The sequence below is a fragment of the Aricia agestis genome, chromosome 8, assembly GCF_905147365.1.
Source record: "Aricia agestis chromosome 8, ilAriAges1.1, whole genome shotgun sequence".
NCBI lineage: Eukaryota > Metazoa > Arthropoda > Insecta > Lepidoptera > Lycaenidae > Aricia > Aricia agestis.
In genome coordinates, this window is record NC_056413.1 from 65,593 (window position 1) to 82,077 (window position 16,485).

The window sequence follows — 16,485 nt, forward strand, 5'->3', positions numbered from 1 at the left end:
GTTAGCCCGTGGCCAACAGACAGGAGTAACAAAAACTACTCGTCGAAACCGGAGTACCGCAAGGCACCGTGAAATGCCCTGTTGTACTACAGAGTACGAACTTAAAAACTACTAAGAAATGGAAAAAACAAAAACCCAACACCAAAAAATACCATAAAGAGTACCCTACAACTAAATAATAATTAATAAAAATACAAAAAAGTAAAAATAAAAATCAAATATATACAAAGTTGAATTACTCCGCCACCAGATGGCGTGGAGCGAAAATTCAACCACCGAAAAATCGCTTAGGTAAGCCTCTTTCGATTGCCACCAAGAACTCGAAAATCGCACGTTCGGCATAGGCTCCGCCCGTGGAAAATCAAGCTCAACCTAACCTAACCTAACCTAACCTAACCTAACCTAACCTAACCTAACCTAACCTAACCTAACCTAACCTAACCTAACCTAACCTAACCTAACCTAACCTAACCTAACCTAACCTAACCTAACCTAACCTAACCTAACCTAACCTGTCTGTCTGTCTGTCTGTCTGTCTGTCTGTCTGTCTGCCTGTCTGCCTGTCTGCCTGTCTGCCTGTCTGCCTGTCTGCCTGTCTGCCTGTCTGCCTGTCTGCCTGTCTGCCTGTCTGCCTGTCTGCCTGTCTGCCTGTCTGCCTGTCTGCCTGTCTGCCTGTCTGCCTGTCTGCCTGTCTGCCTGTCTGCCTGTCTGCCTGTCTGCCTGTCTGCCTGTCTGCCTGTCTGCCTGTCTGCCTGTCTGCCTGTCTGCCTGTCTGCCTGTCTGCCTGTCTGCCTGTCTGCCTGTCTGCCTGTCTGCCTGTCTGCCTGTCTGCCTGTCTGCCTGTCTGCCTGTCTGCCTGTCTGCCTGTCTGCCTGTCTGCCTGTCTGCCTGTCTGCCTGTCTGCCTGTCTGCCTGTCTGCCTGTCTGCCTGTCTGCCTGTCTGCCTGTCTGCCTGTCTGCCTGTCTGCCTGTCTGCCTGTCTGCCTGTCTGCCTGTCTGCCTGTCTGCCTGTCTGCCTGTCTGCCTGTCTGCCTGTCTGCCTGTCTGCCTGTCTGCCTGTCTGTCTGTCTGCCTGTCTGTCTGTCTGTCTGTCTGTCTGTCTGTCTGTCTGTCTGTCTGTCTGTCTGTCTGTCTGTCTGTCTGTCTGTCTGTCTGTCTGTCTGTCTGTCTGTCTGTCTGTCTGTCTGTCTGTCTGTCTGTCTGTCTGTCTGTCTGTCTGTCTGTCTGTCTGTCTGTCTGTCTGTCTGTCTGTCTGTCTGTCTGTCTGTCTGTCTGTCTGTCTGTCTGTCTGTCTGTCTGTCTGTCTGTCTGTCTGTCTGTCTGTCTGTCTGTCTGTCTGTCTGTCTGTCTGTCTGTCTGTCTGTCTGTCTGTCTGTCTGTCTGTCTGTCTGTCTGTCTGTCTGTCTGTCTGTCTGTCTGTCTGTCTGTCTGTCTGTCTGTCTGTCTGTCTGTCTGTCTGTCTGTCTGTCTGTCTGTCTGTCTGTCTGTCTGTCTGTCTGTCTGTCTGTCTGTCTGTCTGTCTGTCTGTCTGTCTGTCTGTCTGTCTGTCTGTCTGTCTGTCTGTCTGTCTGTCTGTCTGTCTGTCTGTCTGTCTGTCTGTCTGTCTGTCTGTCTGTCTGTCTGTCTGTCTGTCTGTCTGTCTGTCTGTCTGTCTGTCTGTCTGTCTGTCTGTCTGTCTGTCTGTCTGTCTGTCTGTCTGTCTGTCTGTCTGTCTGTCTGTCTGTCTGTCTGTCTGTCTGTCTGTCTGTCTGTCTGTCTGTCTGTCTGTCTGTCTGTCTGTCTGTCTGTCTGCCTGTCTGTCTGTCTGTCTGTCTGTCTGTCTGTCTGTCTGTCTGTCTGTCTGTCTGTCTGTCTGTCTGTCTGTCTGTCTGTCTGTCTGTCTGTCTGTCTGTCTGTCTGTCTGTCTGTCTGTCTGTCTGTCTGTCTGTCTGTCTGTCTGTCTGTCTGTCTGTCTGTCTGTCTGTCTGTCTGTCTGTCTGTCTGTCTGTCTGTCTGTCTGTCTGTCTGTCTGTCTGTCTGTCTGTCTGTCTGTCTGTCTGTCTGTCTGTCTGTCTGTCTGTCTGTCTGTCTGTCTGTCTGTCTGTCTGTCTGTCTGTCTGTCTGTCTGTCTGTCTGTCTGTCTGTCTGTCTGTCTGTCTGTCTGTCTGTCTGTCTGTCTGTCTGTCTGTCTGTCTGTCTGTCTGTCTGTCTGTCTGTCTGTCTGTCTGTCTGTCTGTCTGTCTGTCTGTCTGTCTGTCTGTCTGTCTGTCTGTCTGTCTGTCTGTCTGTCTGTCTGTCTGTCTGTCTGTCTGTCTGTCTGTCTGTCTGTCTGTCTGTCTGTCTGTCTGTCTGTCTGTCTGTCTGTCTGTCTGTCTGTCTGTCTGTCTGTCTGTCTGTCTGTCTGTCTGTCTGTCTGTCTGTCTGTCTGTCTGTCTGTCTGTCTGTCTGTCTGTCTGTCTGTCTGTCTGTCTGTCTGTCTGTCTGTCTGTCTGTCTGTCTGTCTGTCTGTCTGTCTGTCTGTCTGTCTGTCTGTCTGTCTGTCTGTCTGTCTGTCTGTCTGTCTGTCTGTCTGTCTGTCTGTCTGTCTGTCTGTCTGTCTGTCTGTCTGTCTGTCTGTCTGTCTGTCTGTCTGTCTGTCCACCACCTGGAGTCCAACACCAGACCCAAGTATTTCAGTTCCGTTCCGATTGGCACCTGAATGTCTCCAATGGGGAGGATCGAGTTAGCAGGAGGGCGCCTTCGGGGGCCATGGAAGGAAATGGCCTCTGTTTTGCGTAGCGCGACTCGGACCCCTAGCGCTTCAATGCGTGCCACCACCAATGCCACTCCGACTCTTGCCAGGCGGATGGCTTCTTCGTACGTCTCGCCTTGAGCCAGCATAAAAGTGTCGTCGGCGTGAGCGACGATTCTCAGCCCTCACGCAGAAGGCGATCGAATCCAATGTTCCACAGGAGAGGGCCGAGGACGGACCCCTGTGGAACACCGCACTCAGTCGCGATCCGGACTACAACACCGTCGCGGCCGACGCAGATTATCAAGCAACTCAAGAAAAAACTTACAAATCGGTAAGTTTTTTCTTGAGTGATTCATCTTCAGCGCCCTTGATCTGCGACAGCACATAGTAATTACTCTCTGTGGAAAATGACCAAAAACCAAAAAAAACCTTTAGAACACATTCCACCAATAAGACGACCTGATGATAAATGGGCACAAAAATCTATCGATAAAGCAAACACATTTGCAGAATATCTTAAAGGTGTATTTACCCCAAATCAGTCCTCTGCAGCTGAATTTGAGAAGGAAATTGATGAAGTAATTAACAGTGACCAAGAACTAAGCCTCCTTATAAAACCAACGACTCCAGCGGAAGTAATAAGAACTATTAAGACCTTAAAAAACAAGAAAGCACCTGGATATCACTTAATAACCGGAGAAATCTTAAAGAAACTACCCGGAAATGCCATTATATTCTTAACAATACTGTTTAATGGTATAATGAGAGTACTTCATTTTCCTAGCATATGGAAGATATCCATGGTAAAAATGACTCCCAAGCCTGGAAAGCCACCTACACAACCAAACTCCTATCGACCTATAAGTCTCTTGCCCATCTTGTCGAAGGTATTTGAATAGGTGCTATTAATAAGACTTCAGTCTGAAATCAAGGAGAACAAAGCAATTCCAGATCACCAATTTGGCTTCAGACCTCGACATTCTACAATAGAACAGGTTCACCGTGTAGTCCATAAAATCAGACAGACCCTGGAGAACAAAGAATATAAGCGGTGTTCTTGGACGTACAACAAGCATCTGACAAAGTATGGCACAAGGGACTATTATTTAAATTGAAAAGCATCCTATCTAATGCACTTTTTATGATCCTAAAATCTTATCTACAAGATCGGAAATTCAAAGTCAAGTTTGAAGACGAACTATCAACAATATACAATATAGAAGCATCTGTACCTTAGGGCTCTGTACTTGGACCAGTCCTATACTCTTTATTCACTGCTAATCTCCCAACTTCGGATGGCGTAGAAACAGCAACATATGCAGATGATACAGCCTGCCTTGCAAGTGATAATAATCCATATAAGGCCTCAGACATACTGCAAGGTCATTTAGAAAAAATACAAAAATGGATGGAAAAGTGGCGTATCAAGGCCAGTAGCACCAAATCTACCCATGTTACCTTTACTCTCCGTAAAGAAAACTGTAAGCCAGTTACACTAGATGGAGATATCCTACCACACAAAACAGCTGTCAAATATCTGCGCTTCACTCTGGATAGGAGACTTACCTGGGCTATACACCTAAAAACAAAGAAAAATGAGGCAAATTTCCAGCTTAGCAACCTGAACTGGCTTATAGGACGATCATCGCAGCTATCTGTACACAGAAATTGACGAACATCTTAACATTCTAAGTGTTAAAGAGGAAGCAAAACGACACAGCACCGAATACAAACAGAGATTACAGGAACATGTAAACACACTAGCAAGAGCCCTCATTACTAGTAATACGCATAAATCACGACTAAAAAAGTGGAATATACTGGACATTGACAAAAGATAGGGCCATAGGATAATGGCCAATACAGCAAACTTGGACTTACTCAATGGAGTTTGGACAAATAAAACCCAATTTAATAATGGATAAGATCTGATTATGGTTATAACTAGCCGATTGCAGATGTTGAAAGGGAAAAAAAATATATACATTCCTGCAGCTCCACATCTATGAGTGTAAGTAGATTAAACCGGGAAGTAGATTAAAAGCTAGACTAAAAATTCTGCCGAAAGGTGGCGTCCGGCGTCATAACTCGTACTGAACTATGGCCAAAATTCAATAAATAGTGGAAATAATCGACATTATAATATGGGAACAATACCCTAGAGTCATTTTACCTACAACACATTAATACACAAGAACAATAATTATAATTGCCTAATATTGCATTCGGCCCTTTGAAAACCACTGTCTAGTGAAATATAGTCTCAATATTTTAGTCAGGCGCGGTCCGAAGGGGGGGGGGGGTGGGTCACAGGGGACATGACCCCCCAAAACCTAAGGTCAAATTGAAAATCTCAAAATCTTGCCAAATAATAAAAAAAATCTAGCTATCCCCACATAGCTATAACCACTACTGCTCCGACCTTAGACAGCTGTTAACCCAGAACCGTCCGAGGGCGCAGATAAAAAAAAAATGGTGTAGTGACTAGTGAGTCCCCCCCCCTCCCCAAAATTTTAGGCTGCGACCGCGCCTGATTTTGAAAATATGTATGAAAAATTATTCATATATTTGACGCGGACGAAGTCGTGGGCAATAGCTAGTGAGAAATATATATACAACAGATTAATATACCCTTTGTATACCTGTTTGTTAAGGATAGCTCAATAAAGTAACGTTAATTACTATTGATTTTGTGAACATAAGGCGCAAAAATAAATATACTAAAATACAGCTCCGATGTTCTTCTGTAATGTAGATTTCTGACTTCTGTAATGTAGTGCTACAAAATAGTATTGGTTTAATCCCTGGCCGCTGAAAAAAAAATGACACCATAGTTCCATACAAAGTTACTCAATGCCCTTTAGTCAAATGGAATAACAACTTTACCCATCCCTGGTGGCAACGCGCAAACCCGTTTTTGCTGTTTAGAATAGAATAGAATAATATTTATTGCATGAAATGTTGTTTATAAAGGTGTAACAATATTAAGGTTTATCAGGATCCAACATTCTGCCTTGTCAGTGGCGTGCAAAATTACAATATTGCATAGACATATTATTATTACAAAAGTCAAAAATAAGATAAGTATTGAATATTAACATTATAAGTTCTTACTAACATTAGATATTTAATAATAATAACCAGCTGCGCTTTGGCATGGTCACTAAGTATACGTGTTCGCGTTGCCTCGCGTTAACAAATAATGGGGCACGCCGGAACGCCGTGTGATCTAGCGAGCGTGTCATTTTTCAACTTACCTACATAAATCTTTAAAAAAACGCGTATGCCAAGCAGATATACAAAGGTACTACTGGTTAATTATATATCGAAGAATGAAGCGAAGAAATATAATTTATTGTTGTCACGTCTGTTTCTTTTAATGTATTCACAGTTTTTGGGAAACAGATCTTGATTTTTATAAACAAACAATAGTATTTCTAATATGTATAGTGATGGAAGTGACAGAATCTTATATTTAATAAAATATGGTTTGCAGCTATCAGTCGCTCCCAGGTTAAACATTGCCCGAATGCATCGCTTTTGCCTTTTTTAAAATTAGATCTTTATCAGACGAGTTACCCCAGAAAATAATGCCATATCGTAGTAGTGACCCAACCATACCGTGATAGGCAGATAGTATTCCATCAATACTTATTATGGAACTCAATCGACGGAGGGCAAAGGAACAGCTGCTTATCTTTTTGCCTAATTGCTCTAAATGAGGTTTCCAATTTAATTTGCTGTCTATTGTCAATCCTAGATATTATGTTGTGTTAATAACACTGTTGATTTTATTATTTTTGTATTGTATATGAATTACTGGTGGTGATTTTCTTTGAGTAAAGCGCATATTGTTAGTTTTGTCTAAATTTATTTTTAGGTTATTTTTATTAAGCCAAGAAATAATAGATGTCAATATATTATTAATGTCAATTTAATAGTTATTTAAATTGTCACAGGGTATAATTACAGTATGATTACAGTACTGTCGTCAGCAAATAATGTCAATGGTTTCCTAATTTATTTAGGGAAGTCATTTATATAAATTAGGAATAATAAGGGGCCCAAAACACTACCTTGTGGCACACCGTAAATAAGGTGTCTCATTTCAGATAAATGGAGTTCCTCTAGCAGTTTCTTTAAATTTAGCCGTTTAATTGCTGTACTTATACGTCTGCGCGTCAAAAATGATTCTATAAGCCTAAGTATATTTCCACGTATACCATATGCTTCTAGTTTTTTAAAAAGTATTTTGTGATCGATATAGTCGAAGGCTTGCGTCATATCGCAGAAAATTGAGCATATTGGATTTCCATTATCCATATTATTCATTACAGTACTTAAAAAATCAATAATAGCCCTATTTATACCAATATTCTGTCGAAAGCCTTTTTGTTCTTTACAAAAAATTTCATGTTTTTCAAAACAATCGTAGAGATATTTATAAATGTACTTTTCAAAGATTTTCGATATAACAGATGTTAGGGCTATAGGTCTGTAATTTTTTAATAAGTATTTTCTTGTCAACCTTTTTTTTGAAGAGGGGTGTAATTATTGAGGTTTTTAGTTTATCTGGAAATACACCATTTAATATACATAAATTTAAAATATGGCTCAGAGGGCCTGAAACAATGTTAACGACAGATTTTATTATTTTTGTTGAAATTCCGTCATGGCCTACACTTTTAGAGTTTTTCAGACTATTTATAATTTTATGAATGTCATTAGGTATACTCGTACTAGGAGCAAGAAGTTTATTGACTAGGAGGAATAAATATTGAGTTTACTGATGGTATTATGTACTCTGTGACATTTTTGCCATATCCCTGAATAGGGTCAATTTTATCTACAAAATAGTCATTAAATTTATTAGCAATTTCGGTAGGATTAGTTAATGTACAGTCATTTATTGTTATTTCTGAAATATTTTCTTTTGGTAAATTGTATTTTGTTTGTTTTATAATATTCCAAATTAATTTAGACTTATTTTTTGCCATCTTAATGTTATAACTATTCTGAGATTTTTTAGTTAATTTTATTATTTTTTTTAATAATTTTGAGTATTGTATTAGATTTGATTTATTTTGGGGGGTAGGTACTTTTCTAAACAACCATAGTAATTTTCTTTTCTTTTTACATCCCAATTTTATTCCGCGAGACATCCATTTTGGTTTCCTGTTAATGTGTATTTTGATTAATTTGTATGGAAAACATAGATTATAGAACAGCTGGAAGGTCTCCATAAAGCAATCATAAGCAAGATTAGCATCCTCAATTTTATAAACATCACTGAAACTTAAGCTTTTTAAAGCCCCCAGGTCAAATGTTACATAGTTGTTTTTCAATATATCTATGTTGAAGTCTCCAGCAATAACAAATGCGGTTTACAACCGCCGCGCCGTTGTAAACGTATTTAGATACTTTATACTCCACTCTGGCCATGGTTATATAGCCGAAGTGCCATAATAAGAAAAAAAAACGTAATGTCAACTGTCAAATCGTAAGTGTTTGCAGTTTGCACTATGCTGTCTGATTGTTTGTTAAAAGTTAAAATTTTGTAATTCCTTCCTGCCCAATGCTTTACAAACAAAAAATGTCTCGTCTTTATTAGGAATCTGGAGCTGCGGATAGTTATAATCAGCAATGAGCGAAGTTTCCGAGCCGGTCTCCGTCGAGGGCGAGGCCGATGGCAAAGACCTCGGAAAGGATAATGGCTCGATCGGTGTGAAAAAGGAGTTCGACGTGATCATTAAGCTGGAACCGAGCGAGTGCATGGTGTGCCTGAGCAAGAACACGGAGCAGTTCGATATAGCGGTGGGTAGCACGGCGGCCGGCACGCCGCTGCACGAGTTCCTGCACCGGCACACGCAGGCCAGTCTGACGGACTCCCCGCAGCATTCCCGCCACATCTGCCGCGCCTGTCTCGACCTCGTCAATGTGCTGGAGCGCGCCGAGATCGAGTATATCAAAGTGAAGGAGGCCTTCGAGGCCATCATAAGTAAAAATCCGTTGTTCGAACCGCGGCCGCCGTCGAACGTCGTCCATCTCAAAATAAAAAACGAAGGCGCCGATCGACGATCCCAGGGTAAAGTCGATGAAAACGATTCCGAGGATGAACCGTTGGCCCTCACTAAAAGAAAAAGGAGGACCAAGGTTGAAAATAAGAGAAAGAAAGCTGTCGCAACATCTAAGCGCAAAATGAAAAAGGGGGAATCCGATGAAAGGTCAGCCACCACAATATAAAAAGTATAAACTATCTAAACATATTTATGGAAAAACATATAAATTTCATATTTTTCCAGCATAAGATTTATCCAATGTACTTTTACATTTTTCAACCAAATTTCATCAAATGCATTTAGCGGCCTAAGCACAAAATGATAAAAGACAGACATACTTTTACATTTATAACTTTAGTACGGGTAATTTTACAATTCTTCTGGCATAATAATAGTAATGTTATGTGTGTTACTGCTACAAGGTTGGGTAGTCTCCACTGGTAGTCTCCATTCTCAAACCGCTCTGGGGCTCCACAAAGGTCTGTTTCGACTTGCTCTTGCTTCTGCGAGCAATACAATCAATTTCTTTTAGAAATCACTTCTAAAAACCACTAAAAAGTTTGAATGCATTTAAATAAATTTCATTTTAGCTATTTGACCGAGTTTTGCTTGGTATTCGATAAAACATGAATAAAATGGCATTTTCTAAAAATGATTCCTAGCTAATTAGATTGATTTATCGCCCCCGAAACCTCCTATATAATAATTTTCATGAAAATCGTTGGAGCCAATTCCGAGATTCCAATTATATATATACAAGAATTGCTTGTTTAAAGATACTAGAGATCGCCCAATGGTCGAAATTCAACCTTACTTGCAACGACATTAGGATTACTATAGCCTGTCAAGAAAGTGAAGAAATTAAAAAGTGGCAACATCGTAGTATCATCCCTTTCAAATCAATCTAAGAAAAAAGGGATGACACTGCGATGTTGCCACTTTTTAATTTCTTCACTTTCTTGACAGACTTTACCTATATTTTGTAAAAAATATTGACTTCATCATAGTTTTTTTCAATTCTTGTCTCTGGGACTCAGCTGATCTCAGACTGGCCGTTTTTAAGCATTGTCTAATAGTATCTATTAAAACAATAATCCATTTTCAATTTGTCAACTTGTTGTCAACAGACTTCAATCATAAATAAAAGAGTATAATTTGTATGTATAGGCTTGACACTCAAAAATCTGTCATTTTTCCTAGTAGTAGTGTTGTTGTGTGTGTAACGTTTTATTTGTTAAAAATATATATGATAAAAGCATCATTTTAAAATAATATTAGCTCGATGCACTCCTTCACCATATAAACTATAACTGTGCGAAATTTCATACACCTATAATTCCCCATTTTTCGTAAAAAGGGTTACAAAGTTTTTCTCTCACGTATTAATATATAGATAAGATATACAAGAATTGCTTGTTTAAAGATATAAGATTATAATATAAAATTATTTATGTCACATAGGCCTTGCCTTGGTTTATTTTCTTGGTACCTATTCATATTAAATAATAGAAATTAATATCAGCTGGGAGTGTTCGGAGTGCAATGCCAGTGGGAATTCAGGCGGGCAGGTGTCCCTGGCGGCCCACATACTGGTGACACACACTGTGTCAGCACAGCCCCCACAGCCCGCCCTGGGCTCTGTGAAGAAAGAAGAATCTCCTGACAGGTATATAATATATTATATTAAACTGTTTGACACACTCCAACTTCCATAACCTTTACTTGTTATTATTGTATGCTGCATTTCTATGCTTGCTGAGGCTTGGCAAGCGTCCACAAACACAAGCGTGTAAAGAGAGTATCTGACTTGGCTTGCGTGAGCTTGTGGACGCTTGTATCCGATCCGGAGTAGTGTCGGTTTTTAGACACAGATCAAAGGGCGCTTGCGGCAAGAGCTTGCGACGCGTTCACACGTTGGCGCGCGCTCAGTAGCCGCTGTGATCTCGCGACGAACGCACATCTAGTTCTGACTCAAAAATGAGTGACTGGTCGAACGAAAAGAGTTTATCGTTTTTGGAATATGACCAAACCGAAAAATGTACACATCCAGACCCAGGAACATTGAAAACTTTTTGTTCCGTCAGCGGGATTCGAACCCGTGACCCCCGGCTTGAGTTGTCACCATAGACTTAATATAGCATTATAGGTTTATGGTTGCCACACACACAACCAATTGAGCCACAGAGGTCGTCATTAATAGTTGACACAAGTTCGGTGTCCGCTATGCTTGGATGTATATTGTAAATTGTAATACACTGACGCATTCACAAGCGTGTAAACGATTTCCAAATGCCAAGCGATATTTGTGGACGCTTGTGCCTTGTGGACGCTTGCCAAGCCTCGTCAAGCGTAGAAACGTAGCATTAAATAATATGCAATCCTCTCAATACCTTAAAACTGTTGCAGAACACTCAAATACACCCAGCAGGCAACTGTCGGAGTGTATGTGAGAGAGACATCCTTCTATGACTGTTCAATTTTAGATGATAATTTTTTAAATAAATGTTTTGAAAAAAGTATAGCAAGTGATTATTGTAATACTTAATAGGTGTCCCACGCGGCTTCGCCCGCTTAAGTTAGCAATTTTACGGAAACCATACATTTTCCCGCAAAAAAATAGCCTATGTCCTTCACATAGTCTACTCTGGATGAATTTTTAATCTATTTGGCACAGCCAAATAACTTAAAAATTCATCCAGTAGTTCGTGAAATAGGCACCTCATTTAAATTGGACCAGTAGTTACTGACATTAGCGCGTGCAAACGAACAAACTCTGCAGCTTTAAAATATTAATTAATATAGATGTATTGTGTGCCATTCAGGTCCCAGAGTTCAATGGACGACGGGAGCGATATCTTCAAACTGGGGGGCTTCGACGACGACGACGACAGCTCCAGCCTGCTGATTGAAATGATGGACAAGAAAGACAAAAAAATCCCTCCAGCCCATAAAAGAAAAAAGCAAAGCAAGCAGACCGACCCCACAGCGAAACAAAAGAGAGAGAAAGTGCTCCACTACTGTGATAAATGTGACGCCAAATACACGTCACTGGGTAGGTTTACATTTTCTTATGTGCATAACGAAATCACTTCCGCAAATCGGTTGTGCCGAAATTTTTTTATTGTATCTAGATACAACGTTTTTTCTGTCTCTCACAATATATCTGTCGCAGCCCACTGCACTGGTTAAAATAGCCGTTCAATCAAACAGCTAGTCCTTTGACTAAACAGCGCCATTCAATCATATATATATATATATATATATATATATATATATATATATATATATATATATATATATATAGCGGCTATACGTCGTTTAGCTTCGACTCGTTGACTGCAACACTACAGCTAGACGACGCTTAGCCAAGTGGTTAAATGGCAAATAAATAATAAATAGGCGCGTGGTAGAACGAGACAGAACATGACGATCAGTTCACAGGAATGAAAAGGACAAATGCTTACTATGAAATATAGTTGTATGAAGAAATAACCCGCTAATTTATCGGCTTCTATCGGAGATGGCCTGCACGTTGCATTGCCTATATAAATTTGTAGGCGATTAATTATTAATTATTACTTAATTCAAACTATTTCAAGTGAGAGAAAAATGTATTGCATATAAAATTATGTAGGCGTTTAGTGAATTCAAAGTTTTTTAAGTATGTAAAATATTTATTAGATAAAAATGTATTTGGCCCATAGATTCGATTTTCCAAAAGGGAAGCCGACGGGAATTGGGTTATATGGACTCTTCGCCACTGAATCATACTGTTATTTATTGCACAAAGCAATAAATTACAAACTTCTCCTCGAATATATTTTGTTTAAATTTGAATTTACTCGTATCACTCGTAAGTGCCCCCATAATTTCTGTCTCTTTAATAACACTTGAGGCATATATTTACAACTTTGTTTCCGAAAATCTTTGGCAATAACAAAATAGTAGGCGCCTACTTTTAACTACCGAAGCCGAGTTCCCCGTCCCACTGTCAGTTGTCACTCACCGCCGACGGGCGCATGTTCCAGTGCGGCTGGAGCAGCACAAGCAGAAGCACGACGGGTCGCGGCCGCCGTACATCTGCGAGGTGTGCGGCGCGCACTACAAGCACAAGCGCGCCTGCGACGTGCACGTCGCCATGCACAAGGGCATCAGCGACTGGAAGTGCGTCGAGTGCAACAAGCTGTTCCCCAGCAAGGGCGCGCTGCAGCGCCACAACAACATCCACACCGGCAAGCTCAACTACCAGTGCGACCTGTGCGGGAAGTCCTTCATACACACGTCGTCTTTCAAGATGCACAAGCTGTCGCACTCGGGCGTGAAGCCGCACTCGTGCGACGTGTGCGGGCTGGCGCTCATGACGCGCTCGCACCTCAAGCGGCACAAGCGCGTGCACTCGGGCGAGAAGCGGCACGAGTGCGGCGCGTGCGGCAAGCGCTTCAGCGAGCGCTACAACCTGCTGGCGCACGCGCGCTCGCACGAGGGCGTGCCGGCCGCCGCCGCCGCCGCGCCGCAGGGCCCGCGCAGCCGCCTGTTCCGCTGCGCCTTCTGCGTGGAGCGCTTCGAGCGCCGCTACATGCTGGAGCGGCACTGCGCCGTCGCGCACGGCCGCAGCATGGAGCGCCCGCCGCCCACGCCGCGCAACACCATGAGCAAGCTACTCAAGGCGCAGGCGCAGCGCCGCGACGGTGCACACCAGACCGACGACGCACGGGGCAGCCGCAGCCCCGACGCCAAGCTCTCGCCGGCCACCTCGCCGCAGAAATCCGCCTTACAAGGTATTTCTTCTCTTAGCATTATCAACGAAGCTATTCACTGCAGGGGTTCCAAATTTTTTCAGCCTGCGGCGCAGTTACATGTCACAATATTTTTTCGCGGCGCCCTTCTCTACTTTTTTTTACATTGGGAAATGCTTTGCACATCCCAGGCGGATTGGAGACGTCAGCGGGGCATGTGGGACTCTCTGAGGAACTACCCACTCCCCGCTTAGGCACCATCAACCTACAGCACCCACTCTACCTAGCTATTAGAAAAAAATACATAAATAAACACCTTTAATGATTATTTATTATTATTATTATTAGCCTTTATTCAGAAAACGATACATATTTTATTTTACATACATTGCAAAATATTCAAATTAATTATTATTCGGTAGCGCGGTCTCTGTTTCTGTGTGCCTCTTGGCAAAGGCCTCCCCCAACAGCTTCCACTCACTTCTCTGACATGCCACTCTAGTCCACATTTTGCCAGCCATTTGTACTATTTCATCTTCCCATCTTTTTAGAGGTCTGCCCTTTTTTTCTTTTTGCCCCTCTGGGATACCAAGACGTTATTATTTTTGTCCATTTGTATGGCCCTCTCAAAACATGTCCGGCCCACTTCCATTTCAGTTTTTTTGTTTTATATGTTACATCAGTTACACCTGTCATTTTTCTCAACTCCTTGTTTTCTATTTTGTCTATCCTTTTCTTTCCAATCATACTCCTCTCCATAGCCCTCTGCCCAACTTCCAGCATACTTGTATGAGCTTTTGTTAGTGCCCAAGTTTGGCACCCATATGTTAGAATGGGTAGAATGCATGTGTTAAATAGTTTCCTTTTATTGCCCATGTTTATACTTTTGCATTTTACTATTTCTTTAAAGGACCAGAATCTTTTCCAGGCATTGCCAATTCTTTTTTGTATTTCTTTGGTTGTTGTATCATATATTGAGATGAGTTGTCCTAGGTATACATATTCTGTAACATATTCGATCTCGTTGTTATCTATAGTAATTATGTTAGTTGTACTTCCATTGGTCATAACTTTTGTTTTTAGGAGGTTCATTGACAGTCCGACTTCTTTACTTACTATGTTGAGTTCTTCAAGCATGTGTTGCATTTGACTATGAGATGTGGCAAAGATTATAATGTCATCTGCAAACCTTAGATGTGTCAGTTTTTCGCCGTTAATATTGAGGCCCAGGTCATTCCAGTCGAGTTTTCGGAACGCTTCTTCGAGCACAGCCGAGAACAATTTAGGCGATAGTGGGTCTCCTTGCCTCACTCCTCTCTGTATTTTTATTTCTTCTCCTCCTTTTTCTAGTTTTTTTTTTTTAAATGATTATAGCAGGTAAAAAATAATGAACAAATATTTAAGTATCTACCTGCTATACAAAATTAATACTATAATATACAACATTTGTGTTTTCGGATAATGATGGAGGATCAACTCACGGCGCCCCTCTTGCCTTTCCACGGCGCAGCAGGGCGCCGCGGCGCACACTTTGGGAACCCCTAAGATATTGCATAGCTTTATCGCGGGCTTTGGAACCGGCGCGCGGCGACCGATCAAGAAATTCCGTAACGAAAAACACCTAACATTCGTCTTACGTCGTTTCAATTTGGCAGATTTCGGCGGGGTGTGGTGCTCGCCGCACTGGCCGGCACAGCCGCACCGCTGTGCCGGTCAGTGCGACGTTGCCAGACTTCGGCAAGGTGTTTGTTTGCGTGCGACTGAACGTATGCGAATTATAGTTGTATAAGTTGATAAAAAATGCTATGCAATATCTTTACCGCAACAGTACCCGAGTGCCACACGTGTTTGTTAGGGTTCCGTACCCAAGGGGTAAAAACGAGACCCTATTACTAAGACTTCGTTGTCTGTCCGTCTGCCTGTCTGTCTGTCTGTCTGTATGCCTCCAGGCTATATAGGCTTCTGAAATTTTAACAGATTGTGTGTTTCTCTTTCTACACACAACAAATACTAAAAACAAAATATTATTAATATGAATGTTATTTATTGACAGTACCATGTTGACAGTTGAACGAGAAGTGATACAGAGCTGGGTATGATATTGTTACGTGCTAGGGTTCGAGGATTTGGAGAGAAAGAACTGGTGACTCTCTTGAAGACTTTATTAACACTATGACTAGCACAACACTTAGCACTAAGTCCAAACACTAATCACTAGGTCCAATCACTAAGCACTATCACTGTCCTAGGTCGTAACCAAGTCGCAGGTTTCACTGGTTCACTCACTATTGATCACTTGTTGTCGCCTCGAAGATCGCTCAGATTGAACTGAATCGTCGGGCCGTCTACCTGCGGCTTTTTATATGGCGAGACGAATTCCAGAAAGTTCCCGATTCACGTAAGCAAGTAAACAAGTATGGGAACCTTCTAGGAGGCTCGAGCATGTACCACCTGGCGCCATCTAGTTTCGAGTAGGGGATTTATGTGTAGTGTGTCCCCTGATCAGTTTCGCTGGTTTGCCGCTAGATGGCACCACATGTCCGTATACCGTGTACCGTAACAATATGCCCCTTCTTGTTTTTTTTTTGTATTTATCTATTACAAACATTAGCAGGTGCGGGCGCGGGAGGTGGTGCGGGAAGTGGCGCGGGTTTGGCGAGCGCGGCGCTGGCGGCGAGCGCGTGGGCGGGCGCGTACGCCGCGGAGTTCGGACTGCGGCCACAGGACTACACGCACTGAGCCCTCACCTGCCACCGCTAGCCTACTGCGGCGGAGCCTTATCAGTTATCACTTACATTTATTTTGTCACTCGCATCATGACAGTGTACCGTCGCAGAATATGCTGTTTCCTCAAAAAAAAAAATCCTAAATATTCGAAAGCTGCTACTTGCTGCTGCTAGGACTACATTTCGGACACTCAAAACATAGCCGTTGGCAATCCTAATTTTGTATGAAAATTATCACAATACACCTGTAG

General features: G+C 42.0%; 1 protein-coding gene across 2 annotated transcripts; it reads left to right on the plus strand.

Annotated features, from left to right (window-relative positions):
• The first annotated feature begins 8,258 nt into the window (after positions 1–8,258).
• Positions 8,259–16,341, plus strand: LOC121729639 (zinc finger protein 484-like). 2 transcript variants are annotated; one of them, XM_042118211.1, is made up of 5 exons: positions 8,259–8,937; positions 10,295–10,438; positions 11,595–11,824; positions 12,801–13,550; positions 16,120–16,341. In XM_042118211.1, exons 1-5 carry the CDS (start codon positions 8,357–8,359, stop codon positions 16,245–16,247), a joined length of 1,833 nt encoding a protein of 610 aa, XP_041974145.1. In that variant the 5' UTR covers positions 8,259–8,356; the 3' UTR covers positions 16,248–16,341. The 2 variants fall into 2 exon arrangements, with proteins under 2 accessions (XP_041974145.1, XP_041974146.1); XM_042118212.1 differs by having other exon boundaries at positions 16,123–16,341.
• Positions 16,342–16,485: the final 144 nt, after the last annotated feature.